This window comes from Theropithecus gelada, chromosome 17 (assembly GCF_003255815.1).
Source record: "Theropithecus gelada isolate Dixy chromosome 17, Tgel_1.0, whole genome shotgun sequence".
In the NCBI taxonomy this organism is placed as follows: domain Eukaryota; kingdom Metazoa; phylum Chordata; class Mammalia; order Primates; family Cercopithecidae; genus Theropithecus; species Theropithecus gelada.
The window spans coordinates 67,193,740-67,211,086 of record NC_037685.1 but is presented as its reverse complement, the minus strand read 5'-3'; the positions used below and the strand labels follow the sequence as shown (position 1 = coordinate 67,211,086).

The 17,347-nt window shown below is 40.6% G+C and overlaps 1 protein-coding gene across 5 annotated transcripts in view; it reads left to right on the top strand.

The window, feature by feature from the left end:
* The window catches only part of DCLK1 (doublecortin like kinase 1), a 355,985-nt gene extending 338,937 nt beyond the window's left edge, over window positions 1-17,048 (top strand). For all 5 annotated transcript variants that reach the window (XM_025364300.1, XM_025364299.1, XM_025364301.1 and 2 more), the window contains one exon: window positions 11,333-17,048. In XM_025364300.1, coding sequence (XP_025220085.1) covers window positions 11,333-11,497 — 165 coding nt within the window. In that variant the 3' untranslated portion in view covers window positions 11,498-17,048. The remainder of the gene's footprint in view (window positions 1-11,332) is intronic.
* Window positions 17,049-17,347: the final 299 nt, after the last annotated feature.

The window sequence follows — 17,347 nt, the reverse complement described above, 5'->3', positions numbered from 1 at the left end:
TGATTATAGACAAGTAGTGGGGGTTGTTTTCCCCTTCTCTCCATTCTCCAGCCTCATACCAGAGAGCTGCTTCCAAGGGAGCGGCATCCTTCACTTGACCCATGCGTCCAGGACCCAGAGTCCGGGGGGGGACGCTACGCCAGGAATGAGCTCACTGGGCTATTCCACACTCTCCTAAGAAGCCACCATTTTCCCCTGCTGCAGGCCACTGGAAAACATTTGCATCCCGTTACATTTTCCCCTTCCTGGAAATGCATCCTTATTCAAAGGGGACGTGGTCACACACATTTCTACCTTCCCAAGTGAAGCTGTCACCATGGCAGGTGCTATGCCCTGTAACACACGGGGAAGAATCCTGCACCTTCAGCCCACAGAACAGGGCAACAGCCAGAACCGGGTAACTCAATTAAATAAAACAAATATCAAAACAAGACATAAGCTAAACATGAGAAACAAGATCAAATGGGGAGGCGAGCTAGGACAAAAGGGTGGTTGAGTTCCCAGGCATGACGTAACTAAAATGTGCATATTGGATTCGAGCACCGTGCTGAAACAGTGAGTAATGAGGCAGAGCGGTGGCGGCCGCACGTCGTCTTTGCAAGGCTATTAAAAGCTGTCATGCTCTGTTGTTAAAAGGAATGGGGTCAGTTAAATGCATCTTGCTCTGCGCAGGTTTGAGAGAACTGTTCCTTTGGAAGCCAGGGAGGAACCTCCGTGCGGTGTGAGAAGGGATCTAGGGCCAGCCTCGATCAGAAGCAGCTAAATGTACACAGCAAGTTGCAATGCATTGCAGGTTGCTTGGTGGCGAGCTGTCCTGGCCTTGCTCTGCAGAGTGAGAGGGCAGTCCCCGCAGAGAGCCAGAGCATGGCTGGCAGGCAGGGCAGATGCTCCACCCACTCCGGAGGCTCCCTCTGTAACAGAAAGTTTGGGGGGTTCAGTTTAACACGTCGAAAAGTCATAGGTTTAAACTTCAAAACCACTCAGACTGTGATTAGAGAGAAGTCTCAGGAAAGTAGTGAGGATTGGTCTTGCAGTTGTACCTTGATACCCAAGCATGAGCTATTAGGCCATAGTCTCAAAAGATGAGTGACACCTATGCCTGTAGTGGCATGAAGGTCACCAAGGGTCATTAGAAAGAACATGGGAATAGTGAAACATCTGCGTTGCATTTCCCAACTCAAACAGGTTGCTCACTGAGGTTTTATTTTCTTTTGTTTTGTTTTCAGAGGCCCCTTAAGAGAGGATTCCAATGACATATAAGTCTTTTTTAAATGTAGCTTACTTATTATTAAAAATGAGAAAATGCCATGGCATTCCAAGTCTTAATCATTGAGTATAAATTGAAGAGAGATTTTAACATTTTCCTAAGATTCCTGATGATTCCAGATCGACTGAAAATTGTGTAGTATCATATTGATTCTGCCCTTGCCCCAGAACCTCTTTCCCTCATTTTGACTTAAAAGTAAACATCTGTGCTCTTTTCTACATATTCATTCCTGCCATACTTTGTGAATGCTCCTTAGTGAGGTCATTGAGAGGATAGAGGTTTTATGAGGTATAAATGAGCAAGAAATCATACGTAAAGAACTTAATTATAAGTATGACACACCTCTTATTAAGAAAGGGTATGAGGCCAGGCGCGTTGGCTCAAGCCTGTAATCCCAGCACTTTGGGAGGCCGAGACGGGCGGATCACAAGGTCAGGAGATCGAGACCATCCTGGCTAACCCGGTGAAACCCATCTCTACTAAAAAATACAAAAAACTAGCCGGGCGAGGTGGCGGGTGCCTGTAGTCCCAGCTACTTTGGAGGCTGAGGCAGGAGAATGGCGTAAACCCAGGAGGCGGAGCTTGCAGTGAGCTGAGATCCAGCCACTGCAGTCCAGCCTGGGCAACAGAGCGAGACTCCATCTCAAAAAAAAAAAAAGAAAAAAAAGAAAGGGTGTGAGTATTCATAGGCTGAAATAAACAATTTTCAAATATATGTCAGTCACATGATACTTTTAGAAATTAAAAAGTCTTGGAGGCTGGGTGTGGTGGCTCACACCTGTAATCTCAACACTTTGGGAGGCTGAGTCAGGTGGATCACCTAAGGTCAGGAGTTCAAGACTAGCCTAGCCAACATGGTGAAACCCCATCTCTACTAAAAATGCAAAACATTAGCTGGGTGTGGTGGTGGGCACCTGTAATCCCAGCAACTCAGGAGGCTGAGGCAGGAGAATCATTTGGGCCAGGGAGGCAGAGATGCAGTGAGCCAAGATCACACCACTGTACTCCAGCCTGGGCAACAAGAGCAAATCTCCGTCTCAAAAAAAAAAAGAGTAATGGAGATTGAGATTAAATTAACTTAATTAAAGATTGGCAGCCCAGTGTACAGAGAGAGTGTGGCTTTGGAGTCAAGAAGCCCTGGGTTTGGATCTAGTCCACCCCATTTCCTGCAGAGTAACCTTAGGCGAGTTACATTCTTCGTCTGATTTTCAATTTCCACACTTACAAAAGGGAGAAGAGCGTTATCCACCTTCAAAATCTGTGGTGAGGATTAAATTAGCCTGCCTGTGCAAAAGTGCTTTCACACACCCCAGCCCAAAGAAGAAACTCAAAAAAAAAAAAAAAAAAAAAATTGATATCTGTTTCCCTGACTTTCAAGAGCAAATCACCCACTCCACAGATTTTGCTGAGAAAACTGATCTCTCTTCAGAGAGAGGCATTTGTTATTAGAGTAGAATCATGAACTTTTTAAATGCTCTGATTAAGGTAAAATGCTCAGTAATGTATATGTTATATTTCTTGTGAGTATTTATGGCATTATGTTTTACCTGAAGTAGGTATAGCCAAAAATTCTGATGAAGTATAAGTTTAAAATGTGATCCTCTAGGACAGGAATTGGCAAACCACGGCCAATGGGCCAAATCTAGCCTACTTCCTTTTTTCGTAAATAAAGTTTTATTGGAACACAGTCACACACATTCATTTGCAAACTGTCTATGGCTGCCTTTGCCCTACAGCAGCAGAGTTGAGTAGTTGAGTCAGAGAACCATGTGACTTGCACAACTTAAAATATTAACTATCTGGCCCCTCCGGAAAAGTTTTCCAACACCCTTTCTAGGGGGAAAATATGTCTAAATTAAAAGGCACCATCTGTACAAATGCAAATTCCACAAGAACAGGATTAGGGCTTATTAAAAACTCTATCTCCACTGCCTAGTAGAAGATGCCTTCAATAAATATTTGTAAAGTTAACAAATAAATGATTGAGCTCTCCAAAGAAGGGACCATTTTTTCACTGATTTTCAGGATAGACATGTTTTTGAAGAATTTGGGATCCATCAAAGTTTGGGCAATCAAATCACATACGAGATGCTCCAGAATAACATCCCACTTTTAGCAATCCAGGACTAAGCTTTTTGGCAAGGTTAAAATGGTTTCTGCAATAAAAGGAACTACCCCTGACTCACCTGCTTTGTAGGCACTAAATTTTCATAGATTTTTTAAGGCAAACTGTGTTTTTGGTTGCTGTTTAGTTTACTCATATCATGGAGAACAAACATGGCAATTCCACGGAGGTTGGGCTCCTATAAGAAAATCAGGGGCTGTTGGGCAGAGGAAGCACACGAATTTTGTCCTGAGCTCAACCCCCACCAATTGGCTGTAATTTTAACTGTCTGATAGGAGGCCATCAGAAACCCACTGCAGAGCTAGGCCAATTTAAGACTCTATTAAGAACCAGGTCAGCAGGAGAAGCCTATGTTCAAGATTATTAGTGCAGAAGCATAAGGTCAGCTCTCCCAGGAAAATGGGGAATAAGATTTAAGATAATCATGCCAAGAAAGTAAGCAGCTTGGAAGGCTACTCAGTTGCATCCCACGAAGGCCTCCTTTTGCCATTTTAATGGTTGTCTTTAAGAAAAGCCATGCCATGTCTTCAGATACTGTGTCATTTCTGGCAAGACCTCAAAAGGATATGAAAGCAAAACACAACAACTGCAATAAGCATGAGAGTAAGCCCAATAAAATGAGGAGGGTGGATATTTCAATCGATTTGTCAGTTTAATTTTACTAGCAAGCAAAACATTTCCAAACTGACAAGCAAATCGTAATGTAGTCCCCACAGAGTGAGGGTAAGCAAAAGAAAGGGTTCCTGAGATTAATGTCCCAGCAGCTGCATCCCCAGTTCGGTCTCCTAGGCAGTATGAATAATGGATGGACTAAAAGGCAAAATGCACAATAATGTTCTTTTATTAATGAAATGAAGACTATATGTGATGGCTAGCCATAAATTAAGAAAAGCAAAAAAGGAAAAGCAGTCCACATTTGCCTCTGAAAAATGCAGTTACTTAAATCCAATAATTACTGCCATGACAGAAAACATTGCCTCACAATGAAAATGAGTACATCTCTTGTGAATCCTGCAAGTATTGCAGAACAGAAATATGTTTGGTCCATAGACTGTAAGGCCTATTGTTTGCTAAGAGAAAAACATAACCCATTAAGTAGATTGATGGTGATATTAAGCATATTCATAGAATTTCATAGGTGAAAGTTTCCCTAGGGATCATGCACAATAACCCCCCTTCAGTCTATGGACCTGGAAATTGGGGCTCGGTGTGGTTAGAAAACATGTCCAAGGTCATATAATTAGCTGAGCTAGGACAAAAAGCTAATTCTCCTGACTTCCACCTACTGCTGCTTCCAAGGGGATTAAACTTAAGCTACCAGACAAGACAAGCATTAGAGACGTGGGGTGACTCAGACTGGCAAAATCTAAGCTAATGCTTCAATTCATGTTCTTGATTATTCCTGACCTTCCTCCTCTATGCTATGTTTTTCCTTTAACATTACAGACATACCAGATGGGTAGTTCATATGTCTTTATACGGAGTTTCCAAATTTAATGTCAGAACGAAGGATTTAAACTATCTGAGCACATGTGGAGGATACTGCCATTTCATTGTAACAGAATAGGCCACTGGCCAAATTCAGTAGATGTATCCTTTATGGGAATAAATCTGATAATAGGCAAGCACTGTCTTTTATTTATGTATGCCTGGTGTTATGGCAGGCACCAACATGATGCGGAGGGATTTTCCTAAGATTTTCAGCTACCACGTGTGCAATCACCTGAGTTGCTGAGGTAGCTGGCATTATTTTACCATTCCTCTGTTTTCACACTTGATCTAGCATCTGCTAAGGGCTTTGTGATAAGCCAGGGCTTACAGTTCATGGTAGAAATATGCAGTGTTTCTTCTGGGTAGGATAGGTTTATATTAGTCCATTTCTCTATACCATTTTATTTAATCAACCATGTGTTCTCTCTTTACCAGCTTCCCCCAGGCCATCATTACTCAGCTCTCACCCAGTACACAGCGTGGCGGTCGCTATCATGCACATATTTGAAGTAACTAGGTTAGAGCTGCATCCTTGGTTACCACTGGTCAACTCCAGAATCTCAGCAGAGTTCTTGCTTACCTCTAACCTGTGATAATTAGCACCAAAATGTGATAATGCACTCTTCAGAGTCTCTTAGGATCTCTTAAAGAAGTGGTAACTTACTAAGGAAACACTTGGGAATTCTACCGCAAGCCTATTCATGTAGGTTCCGACAAAGCTACAAATTTATATGAACAAAATAACTAATAAAATAATAAATCCATTAGGAACTCTTAAGTGTTCATGGAGCCTCAAGCCTATACCTGAGGACATCCTTAATTTACAAAAATAGGCATTAAGAAGAGACCCTATTTGCTTGATGTCTGGGGACTTTTTTTTGTGACTGATAAAGAGTAAAGCTAGCCACACACACACACACACAAAATCAAGTTGACTCTTGAGGACTCCCCCCTGACCCCACCAACAAAAATAGTACAGCTGCCTTTTAGAAGTGGTTGAAAGGGCTCAGAATCTGAAGTTGTGATGCAGGATTTCAGAGGAACAAATTATGTTTCAAATGCTTTTTTTCTTTTTCAGGGGCGGGGAAGACATTTTCAATTGGATTACATGTTTTATGACAATACTTTGTAAAAATTATATAATAGCCTATAGTGCTATTTCCTTGGTAACTTCATCTGTCCCAAACTGCATATCTGGGCTACCAAATTCATTTGGAAAAGATGAACTGCACCTATTTTAGAGTCAAGTTAATTTTGTGGCCACAAACTTCTAAACATCATACGTTACAGTGTTTAGTATAATAAGAAATTAGACCGCAATAAATGCTTGTTGGATGAGTGAATTCGTAAGAGAATTTTAACTTTATCTGACATAAGAATTTGGTCATATTTGAAACATAAGTTATAGTCTTAAATATTGCCTCTTAATACTTTTAACTTCTTACTCTTTTGTGTTAGAGTTGCTTTGAACTCTATTTTTTGCTATTGTTATTATTCAGAAAGTATGCAGTCCCCTAAAATAATGCTATATTAATTAAGGAGTATTTAATACACACTTAATATGTGCGCCACAGTCTACTAATCATCTGGAAAATGCAAAGAAGTTTCAAATTCTCCCACAGAATAGTTGGCAAAGTATTTGGGGAATATGCAAAGAAAAAAAAATAGAAGGTCAGTGTGCAATTAATTCCCAAAAGTTTGGTCAAAACAATTCTTGCCTAAGGAGTTTAGAAAGAAAAAATATGGTACAGAAGGTAAAATTTGATCAAGTCTTCAAGAATAAATAAATTGGCAGGGCGCAGTGGCTCACACCTGTAATCCCAGCACTTTGGGAGGCCAAGGCAGGTGGATCACCTGAGGTCAGGAGTTTGAGACCAGCCAGGCCAACATGGTGAAACCCCATCTCTACTGAAAATACAAAAATTAGCTGGGTATGGTGGTGGGTGCCTGAAATCCTAGCTACTTGGGAGACTGAGGCAGGAGAATCACTTGAACCCAGGAGGCGGCGGTTGCAGTGAGCCAAGATTGTGCCACTGCACTCCAGCCTGGGCAACAAGAGTGAGACTCCATTAAAAAAAAAAAAAAAGAATAAATAAATTTCAGTGGGCAGAGAGAGGAAGAGAGGTAATTTCATGTTGGCAAGTACCTTGAACCAAGAGGTAGATGTGAGAATGATTAAAGCACATTCAGAGATATATCAGTTTGGACTGTTTTTATGGCAAGTGAAGAAAACCAAAACCAAACTGACTTAAGCAAAAAAGGAAACGTATTATTTTACATAACCTGAAAGGTTCACAGGTTGAGTCTGACTTCAGTGATGGATGGATCCAGCACTCAGTTAATGCTTGGTTTCTTGACATCTCCAGCCCTGCCTCGCTGTGTTGGCTTTAGTTTTGGACTTCACATGGTACCCAGGATGGGAGAAGCAGCTCCAGGCCTGCCAATCTCTCAAAATTGGGATTCATTATAAATGTGAAGTTCCAGCAAAAGTCTTACCATGTCCTATTGACGGAGTCGGGTGCCCATCTTGGGCCATTCATGGATATTGGGGAATGCAGTAAATTCAGGCTTACTCCTGAGTCACAAGCCCACCCCAACCCTACTCCCAGAGATAGGAGTAGGGTCAACTTCATTGGAATCATGGAATGTGGGAGTGAGGAGGTATCCAAAGGGAAATTAAAGTATAGTTAACCATAGGCAGAGTAAACAGATGCTGTGCTTGAAAATCAAGTGTCCACTAAAGGAAGACAATGACTCTACTTACGCCATAGGATCATTTTCAGTAATAATAGGTACTACACCCTGGAAGTTTTTATTGGAAGCACATTGCAAAGGCTAGGCCAAGGAAAGAAATTGGGCTTTATGAGGAGCTGTAAATAAATTAATTGGACCTTGTAGAAATTGACTTGACAGCGGTGTGCAGAATGGACCAGAAGGTGGGTGCTCCAGAGAGAAGCAGATCACCTCTATTATATTTTCTCATATTTCAAAAGCCACAAAGTTTTGGAAGAAAGAGAACCAGATCGCCTTCATTGTTTCCCATCTTTCAAATGCCACAAAGTTCATAGAGTGTCTACTGTGTGCTGTGAACTGTGGAAAACACAGAGACCATATCCAAGGCTTGACCTTGGTCCTCCAAAGAGTCTACAATGTGGTAGGGAAAACAGTTAATTAGGGTCAATTATGGTGCAGGCAGGATGAACAACAATAACGGTACTAGATTGTCATGGAAATAGAGAAGAAAGAAGTTCCGAAAATACTTTCTCTAAGCAGAGTGGGCGGGGGCCGAGAAGGAAAGACCTGTGGGCAGTGATGCCTTCTGGAACATCTCTGAGAGCAAGTCAGTTGGGAGTCCTCAGTGCTGGTTTGAGAATTTTATGAGGACCTGAGGGGTAGAAAACTGCACCTGTGTCATCAGACTCAGGTTTCCTTAGGAGTTTATGAGCGTCAAAATTCAGAATGTGTTCACGGGATTGTCCACATGGTGGATCCTGTCTGCTTCTACAAAGAGAAGTTTCTCTGATCATCAATGTGGAGAAGCCACTGTCTTTTGGCCTTTGATACTACCTGTGGCCGATGTCTTTCCCTAGCTCATGCTGGCTGGGAACAGAGAAGGGATGAGCTTCTGGGAGTGCAGTGACTTTAATTTATCATTTCAATAAACTTCAGAGTAAATGGGAAGACACTGCTTGGGCTTTGCTCAGGAGAAGATTGAGTTCTGTTCCTAGTTAGCAATGCATATGGGCAAGTCTCTCCACATGCCTAGGCCTCAGCGTCCCTGCCTGTAAAGACAGAGCATTGGACAAAAATGCTTTATAAACCCTCATTCAACTCTAAGAGTCTGCAAATCCAATAGAGACAACCTTGAACCACTTATTCCATGACACATGCCCATGACCATGATACATTTCCAAGAATAAGTGTCATGAGCATCCTGGGGATCCATGCACCTGAAAGCTCAGGAGCCTTTGTGCATGAGGCCTTATCTACAAAGGTGAACATTTAGAAAGCTGCTGACTAGGGAAATCTGTAGGAGTGGCCAGAACTGACTGCTTCAACAGGGACAGGGCAAGGGCTTTCTAGGCAGGACAAGTAAGGAAGAGAATATGATTGTGCTTATAAGGATTTGCAGAAATGAAGGTGAAAATGAGGGTGAGGGGACCATCCAAGCATGGGCTCAACATTAAGTGCCACTGGCTTCTGCATAAACTGAATTACAGTATTTGTGTAGAATGGTGGGAGAATGGTGTATTTCAGTGGCTGCAGCTAAGAGTGTGAAGTATTGAGTGGATAATGGGGAAATGAAGTAAATATCAAGAGGGCGCCAGTGAAACTAAAGGAAGGAGGGAAAGTACTGAGTTAAGTTCTAACGTGGGCTTTGTGCACATTGCTTTTCTATAACCTGCAGTTACTTGATTTTAAAACAATATCTTACATCAAGTTGTAAAGAAAAGAACACCTTACATTTCTGGGAGTCTTGGCTGTTTAGAAAGCATTTGCACATCCATTTCTACCTATAGCAACTCTATGAGAGTGGAAAGGTGCTCCTTATTTAAAAGATGAGAAACCTGGGTGAATGGTCAGCAATGGACAGAGTGGGACCCAAAATCCCTGACGCAAAATCCCTGACAGAGTGGGACGCAAAAACCTGATGTGCTTTTCTTCCCCACATCTGACTGCCTCTGTTCACAATTCATTCCAATGCCAATGACTTTTTTCTTTCTCAAAGAGGTAGAAATAGAAAGATTTCTTATGACCAAGAGGTGTTTATATTACTCTTGGATTAACTACAAAATGCTTTTTATGTAAGGCAGACTAAATAGACGTCTGTTTTTTTAACAAACATTCAACTCTACACAAACAGAACATTTCAGTTTGCTTTGAAAGCAAAATACCATGTGTTGTAACTTTACAATGTTTTAAATAAAGTTAGGAATTTGCGTTTATGACACTGAAAATGTCATAAAATCAATAGGTATAAGACTAACAACTATATGAGCGTCCTTAAAAATTCAACAAGTAGAATCAAAGGTAGACGTTTCAACAGACCAGTTACTGAATCATTGTATTAACAATCTAGTGAGACAAGAAGTGAATTATTGAAGTTTATCTTCCTCATTGGTTTGTAACACTGTTCATTCAGTGGGTGGATAGTTTCTAAAGTAGAGCAGTTCAGCCTAACGAAGCCATTTACTGTACTGGTTCTACACACTGCCTCTCTTTATCTCTTTATTACTTCATTTTGGAACTTTGATTGGCCTATTTTAGATCTAAGATTGCCCTAATGCTATACTGCAGTTGTATGAGGGGCTTAGTTTTCGCTTTGTTCTCAGAACCAGGCTGGCTATAAATTTATCTCTGTTCTTTGAAGGAGCTAACAGTAAATTTTCAGGAGGAAAAATGGTGGCGTATATCCCCATAGAGGAAAAGTAATCTCTTAAAAGCAGAATAACCTCCAGGCTACATCCTTTTAAAGAGGGATTTTCAAACAAGAACGCCTTCAACTTTTATATGCGTTCTATATTTTTCTTCAGACCTCATACCTACTCTTCTGCTTTCTGTGTAAGGTTTCTCTGTAATGACCCCATTTTTCCCCCACACCCATTAAATCTGTGATGAAGTCATGCCGTCCCCCATTCTGATGTCATGATAACTTCCAGAGCTACAGGCAGATAGCACATCCGGGGACTCATCAGAGGTCTCCTCAGGAAATTGAGGCATAGAGACTGGGAGTTGGAATACCTACAAAACTGAATCTCAGTTTCATAAATTACCACCTACTACGATGAAAATGAACTTTGTAAAGTGAAATCCGTGGGAAGGTTTCCACTTGGTTTAATTGCATTCAAAGCAGTGTTCAATTTCAGGCATTGGTTTCATTAAAATTAAACCAATCCTTCCCAGAAATTCATCCACACTCCCTCATCAACAGATAATAAGATCATTTAGAGTGAGGAGGTGCTAAAAGAACAGGATGAGCCGTGGCTCCGTTTCCATGTCTGACTGACAACTTCATCACCCTTCATCTGTATTATGCAGCTACCCGAGCTGCATGTTAATTGAAGTTGCCCAAGGGGGGTTTTTACACACAGGACTCAGGCACCCCTTTTCAGAGAAGATGGGGGTGTCCTCTGGCTAGCCTAGGAGCCACCAAGGGTAAATAAATGTGGAGCTAGCAAAAGTCTGGGGAGGGGTGGGGAAGGGTCAAACCCAGTACACCATCCATCCTGCCTGTGCCTGCAGCTGTCATGACCAGGTCCCTTAAAGACCTGGATTTGTGGGGAGCAGAGGGCTCCCCGAGAGTGGTGACTGTCAACAAAAAGTGTGCCATGATGGACAGGTGAACTTGGCCAGTGTATTTTTTCTGACCTCAGAAAGTTCTAGAAAGAGTTTGTTTTACCATTTCCCTCGCCCTAATTGTCCTCTTTCTCATTTTATGCCCCTGCTAGACCACCGCTCTTGATAAGGAGAGGCAGGTTTTCCGACGAAGACGCAACCAGGATGTGAGGAGCCGGTACAAGGCGCAGCCAGCTCCTCCCGAACTCAACTCGGAATCGGAAGACTACTCCCCAAGCTCCTCCGAGACTGTTCGCTCCCCCAACTCGCCCTTTTAATAAGACCCTTTTACTCAAAGTCCTAGCTTAACCCTTTGAGACTCTGAGATTTTTTTTCCCCAAAATTTGTGTAAAACAGTTTCATCTGATCTATCTAGCGCTCAATGCTTGAATGGCAGAACTGAAAGTGTTTTCAGGTATCTTTGTAGCGGTTTCCCTTTACTGAATGAGATGACACGTGGTGATTGTGAAGATGGTAATTTGCTGCTAATAGAGTCCTCAAAGGGTTAAGGCCAATTTGCAATTTTTTTTTTTTTAAACTTAGAAGCAATGAATGTTTTCATCAGTCAAGCTAGGATCTGCAGTATGTAATATAGCACTTGTTAACCCTCTGAGTGCATAGAATTTTATTGAGAATTCTTGTTGGGGAATTTTTCAGGTCTTTGGATGTATACACACATGTTTCTTGATTTTACTGCAGATCAAGGGGTGTTGTTAGATGCTGAAATGTCCAGAAAAGAAGGACATTTAGAATGATATCTTGTTTGTCCTTTTCTGTGGGTTTAGAACATGGCAGGTTTATAACTTCGACACACACACTATTCTTTCTTCTTCACAATCCTATTCAGAAACAGATTTTTTTTTTTCGTTAGAGATATGACTGTCAGTTGCAGTGAGTTCTGCATCCCAAGTGGAGGGAATTGGGTTTGTGGCAAAGAGCTTGACCCCGGAAATAGATGGTGCCCCCCCAAATTGTCTCCACATGAAGATGTACTGATGACGCCCCAGAAATGCTGCTTCCATATCAGCTGCTGCTAGCGCCAGCGCAGACTCTCAGGGAGTCACCATAGCTTGTCTTGTGCTTGGTGAGTGAGGGTCTCTCTACTCAGTGTCAGACATCTACAGGAAAGAAACAACTGGTGGAAAAGAGCAATAAATTGCCCGGTGCTCTGCAGGGCTGGAATTTCAAACAGTAAGAGGGAATAACATCCTGTGCTTTTTCTCACCTGCTTCCACGCACTGTGGTCATCACTGTGCAATCTACATCTAGTATGAAATCCACACATAGGAGAGCTGGGGCACAAGGGGCCTGGAGGCAGGTGCTTTGCAAGATGGCTAAGGAGAAAGCACACTGGGAACACAATCCAGAATGTTCTAACGATAAGTTTTCAGTGAATAAACCACTGGCAAGACAATTCCATGTGCACCTTTAGGTTACCTATATAGTCTCCCAGGAAGATCAGGATGAAAGACCTAGATGATATCCCTGAGGATAAAACCTCCATCTCCTAAAATGATTTTTTTTATACCACTGTCTTTAGCTGTCCAGGAGGTCATAGTGTTTTTTCTGTCTTTGGGCCAAGTCCTGTCTGAGACCTGTATTTTCACTCCTGTCACCAAATCGATCTCCCTAGTGCAGAGTCTCCAGGCCTGAGTTTCTTCTGGAACAGATTCCATTTTAGAATGGGGATTTGCAGGTTCTGTGCATCACCGCAGTGCTCAGAGAGGATTCTCCTGGCGTGTCTTAGAGGCAGGTGCCCAGCTCAAATGTGCTCCCAAGGTTTGCTGGGCTCTGGGATCCATGAGACAACCAGGGAGGGATACCTCATGATGTTTGCATCTGGTGGCTGAACAGTACCTATGTTCTCTGTTTGAATATATTTTAATACCTGAGAGTCTTAAAATTTGTGAACAACGTTTCTATAGTCCTTTATTTTCAAATGCATGTTGATCTTCACTTGCTGCATTTTTATTCTTCAACCCTGAAACTATGGTCTATATTAATATGGATTTTTAAATCACATGTCATTACTTTTGCAACACCATCTCCAAAATTTTTTCTCCTTTACATTTAGGTTCATCTCTGTGGTCTGTGTTGTCCTGACATGTAAACAGCATATTATTTATTGAGGTTTTTTTTTTTCCCCCTTTTGGAGCATCCAGAAGCGATAACACAAAATCACAAAGTAGCATAAATTAGTAAATTAGTTGAGTTGTTTTTTGGGGGGAGGTGGGGGTGGGGGGCAGAGAACACCAGAAAGAGTGTTGGTGTGTAGGTAGATTCCATATTAATGAGGAACACTGAATTAGTTGGAAATTGTTGCTTTCTCTAGAAATATAAAGCAAAGCTCTATTCCAAGGCTACGGAGTAGCTCTACAGCCTGGCCTCAACTCTAAAAGTATGAAGAATGCAATGGGCAGAGACCTACCTGCAGTGGACTGTCATTTTCCTTTCTTTCTCTGAATTACTGCTTTTTCTGTGGGCATTAACTATATTGCTACAGCATCTAGTGTACTGAGCCTGCAGTGCATGGCTCAGGCCTTTTCCCATCAACGTCTAGGGGGACTCTGGACTGTGTGAAGCTAGGGAGTGTTTCTCAGCACACTGCAGAAGGGCAGCTCAGAAGAATGCAAGGCCCATTCAGCATGGGGATCCCAGCACATCACTGTAGAATTTGAGTGATCTATGCTGAATAAAGAGTGGAATGTGACCAGTCAAGTAGAAATCTTGAGTAATCAGATGGAATGCAATCTTTCTAACATTAAGCTACCAAGATCCTGAATGTCAGAGATGTACTCAGAGGGTTAACAGACAAGCACAAGGCATGCTGACTACATTGGTGTATCCAGATTGCTTTGCTTTTAGCCAGTGCTTTCTAATTTTTTTCTCGACATTCTTGGGATAGTTCAAGTTTGAAATAATTAAGTGGTGGTGTTCTTTAAGGAATTTCTATAACCAAATTGATCTTATTTTTGATTTCACTTATCATAGAACAAATATGTATCATTATGGCAGTGTATCTATGTAATTATCAATTTAATCATCACCACAAGTGTTTCCATATTTTTTCCCAAGTATTTAATATAGCTCTCTTATGGTGGTGGCCTGGTGATGGGGACCATCTTTCTTTTACTGACACATGACCAACCATATGGTATTTTCAAGGGAATTTTAAGATTCATCTTTTCAGTTTGATAGTAGACTAGCTAAGGAAGAACTCTTTCATGACTTGCATCGTGTAAATCATCTCTGTAGATATGTGTTCATATTAATGAACACATGTTTTCTCAACATTGTAGCAGAAATCATTTTATTCGTCATGATCAATGAATATGTGATTTGCTCCAGATCATTAGAAGGAAAAGTAAGATTTCAGTCATCAAAAATGTTTTTACCGTAGCCCTCATCTAACTTACACGTGGTGCATATTAAAATAAACAGAGAAAAAAAATGTGAATAAACTACTGAAAACACTTGGTGTTTTGTGTTCAATGAGACCTTCCTGCAACCTGCTCCCCATGGGTGGCAGTTAACAGGCCCATCAGATATTGTTGAAAGAAAACAATATATCCATGAATGAAGGCTAAAATTGCAATCCTTTACCCTTTGAGGCATATTTCAGTTGAAAACAAAAAGAAAAGAAAATTTGACTTAGAGGGTCACAGAGCTCCCATATGACCAAGTCTCAAGCACATTAAATCACGGTTGTTTACTGGCCAAGGGCGTCCATTAGACAACTCTATCCCTTGCGCCGAAGCTCAATCGTGCTGAGGGAGAGCTTTCTTAATATTACTGTGTTGCTCCTAGCCCTTCTCTGGGTTAGGATCTGTCAGCATTTCTATGATAAACTCCAATTCTCAAAGGTTTTTAATTTGACCATAAAAATGTGCCCCAGGCTGAAGTTTGCTATACAGGGCTGTACCAGAGTGAAGGTTTACTTCCTTCTCTTTCCAACTTCTTCCCCATTCTCCGAAGAAAAGAGCAACAAAAAAATCTGGTATCGTCCCTCGTTAATAGTGATTTCAGAATTTTGAAAAGCACCAAAATCCAAGATGGTAGTTTTAATGTAGTTACCCATTCGGATACGTTTTTTAAATTTAACGGGTCACCTGGCGTATATTGTAGATAACATATCTTTTCTATAATTTGTAAGTCAATAATTTTTTTAACTGCTAGATGATATTTTTTGGTTTTTTTGCCCAAGGATTTTAAAAGACTTGAAGTTGGTCAGTTCAAAACTCAGATTTTTCTACATATTGTCTGCCATGCCCATCAGGAGTTTGGGAAAAAGATTCTCACACAGACCCTTACTTTGCATGCAGTTTAGAGGGTCAGCTATGTGCTTCTTCTGGGGATAGAGATTTCCTTAATTGTCAAATTTCATGGAGCCATTCTAGTCTGTTGGGAAAAATAGTGATTAAAAGCACTTCCAAAATTAACATTTTTGACAATTCAGATATGATAAGAAGCAGAGGAAAATAACACACTTTACTCTTTTCTTGCTTAAAGGCAAACAAATCAGTGAAACTTGAGGACACACTAAACATTTGATAACTGCAAATGTGCTTTAAAAATTGGTTCAATGGTGCTTATTCATGAAACAGTAACAAATGGGGTTCCTAGGACTGTCAGAAGGAATCTTTAGTTTGTATGTAATTACATACTAGAGGAGGAGGTGCTTTTAAGCCTGTCTTTTATTTTTAATCATCTCAAATATGCAACCATTCATCCAGTAACATTAAGGGTCGTAAACCGGTGGGAAACAGGAAATTCAATGGAGAGGCTTAAATGCCTCTGGTGAGAGCGGGGGTTTTTGTTTGTTGTTTGTTTATTGCTGGGCTTCAACACTGAGCATCATTTCTGTGATCAAGTTTCTAACTGGCATGTGTTTTGATCATGACATTTACCATATCTTGCCCATACAGACAAATGAGAGATCTAGTTTAATTTTTTTCCCTGAAGAAAGAGCACTCTCTAAAATTAAATCATACCTGTAAATTTCTTCAGTATTTGTTTCTGTTCAATGAAATTGAGGCCCTTGATGTTGCTTTAATGTAAAGGTGTCTATTTTTGTCTGTGATATACTTTATTATTTTAAAGTAAGTAATAGTTCTAAAGTCTTCACTGTTGCTACTAAAAGAAAATAGAATTTTAAAGGTGATGATAAAGATGCTATAATGTCAGTTCATTCCAGTCCAATCAAATGTAGTGAGAAAAAGTCCTTGAATAGTTCTCTAGGGACAATTTCTCACTTGCCATTGACATTAATCTTTGGTGTATTCTCAGAAAAAAATAAAAAGAAATTGAAACTGGTCCAAGGTTATAGTCATATCCTCGATAACTTTTGAAAAAAATTTTATTAGGAAATTAATACTGGCCTTTTTCATTCTGGCTGAAAGAAAATTATTAAAGGATTAGTTGAGTGTGAAATTAGATAGTATTTTGCTCATACATACTAAAAAGGTGGGTAGGACTTGATGCTTTTAAACAAGTTTCTGAAAGGTTTCAATTTGACTCAAGAAAAAATTCAATGTTTCCTTTAAAAATACTGAATTTATCACTTGCTGCATGGATCAGATGACACAGGTTAATCTTTGATTTTCAGAATCCTAATGAAATAACTTTGGAACAATTTGTATCCTTAATTAAAGGTGGAATGAGATCCAATTTTCCCCCTAATCCTTCAGTTTAAGCTAATACATGTAGGTTAATGTGGAATGAAATCATCTGTGATATAGTATGTTCATTTATCAACTGAGCTTTTTTGATGTTGCCTGTTTTTATGTAAAACATGTTCTTAAAGTTAATAAAACAATAGTACTTGGTGTATGAACTACTACATAATACCTTGGCTACAGGGTACACTCCTCAGTTCATTTGCCGTGTTGGAGTAAAATTTCATCTTAGTTCAATTCGTAATTGACACATTCAGTCCACGAAGGAATAGCCCAGCTGTGTTCTTGGGGGGAATTCTCTCTATGCAAGGCTTTAAAAATTAGTCATGCGGTCAGAGTGTAGCTTTCCCACATGTCCTCCGTAGCACAGTGTGTATTTCATGAGCATAATTCAAAAACAGCTATTCCAAAAATGTCCCTTTTCATATATTACCTTCCTGCCTGGGCCACTGA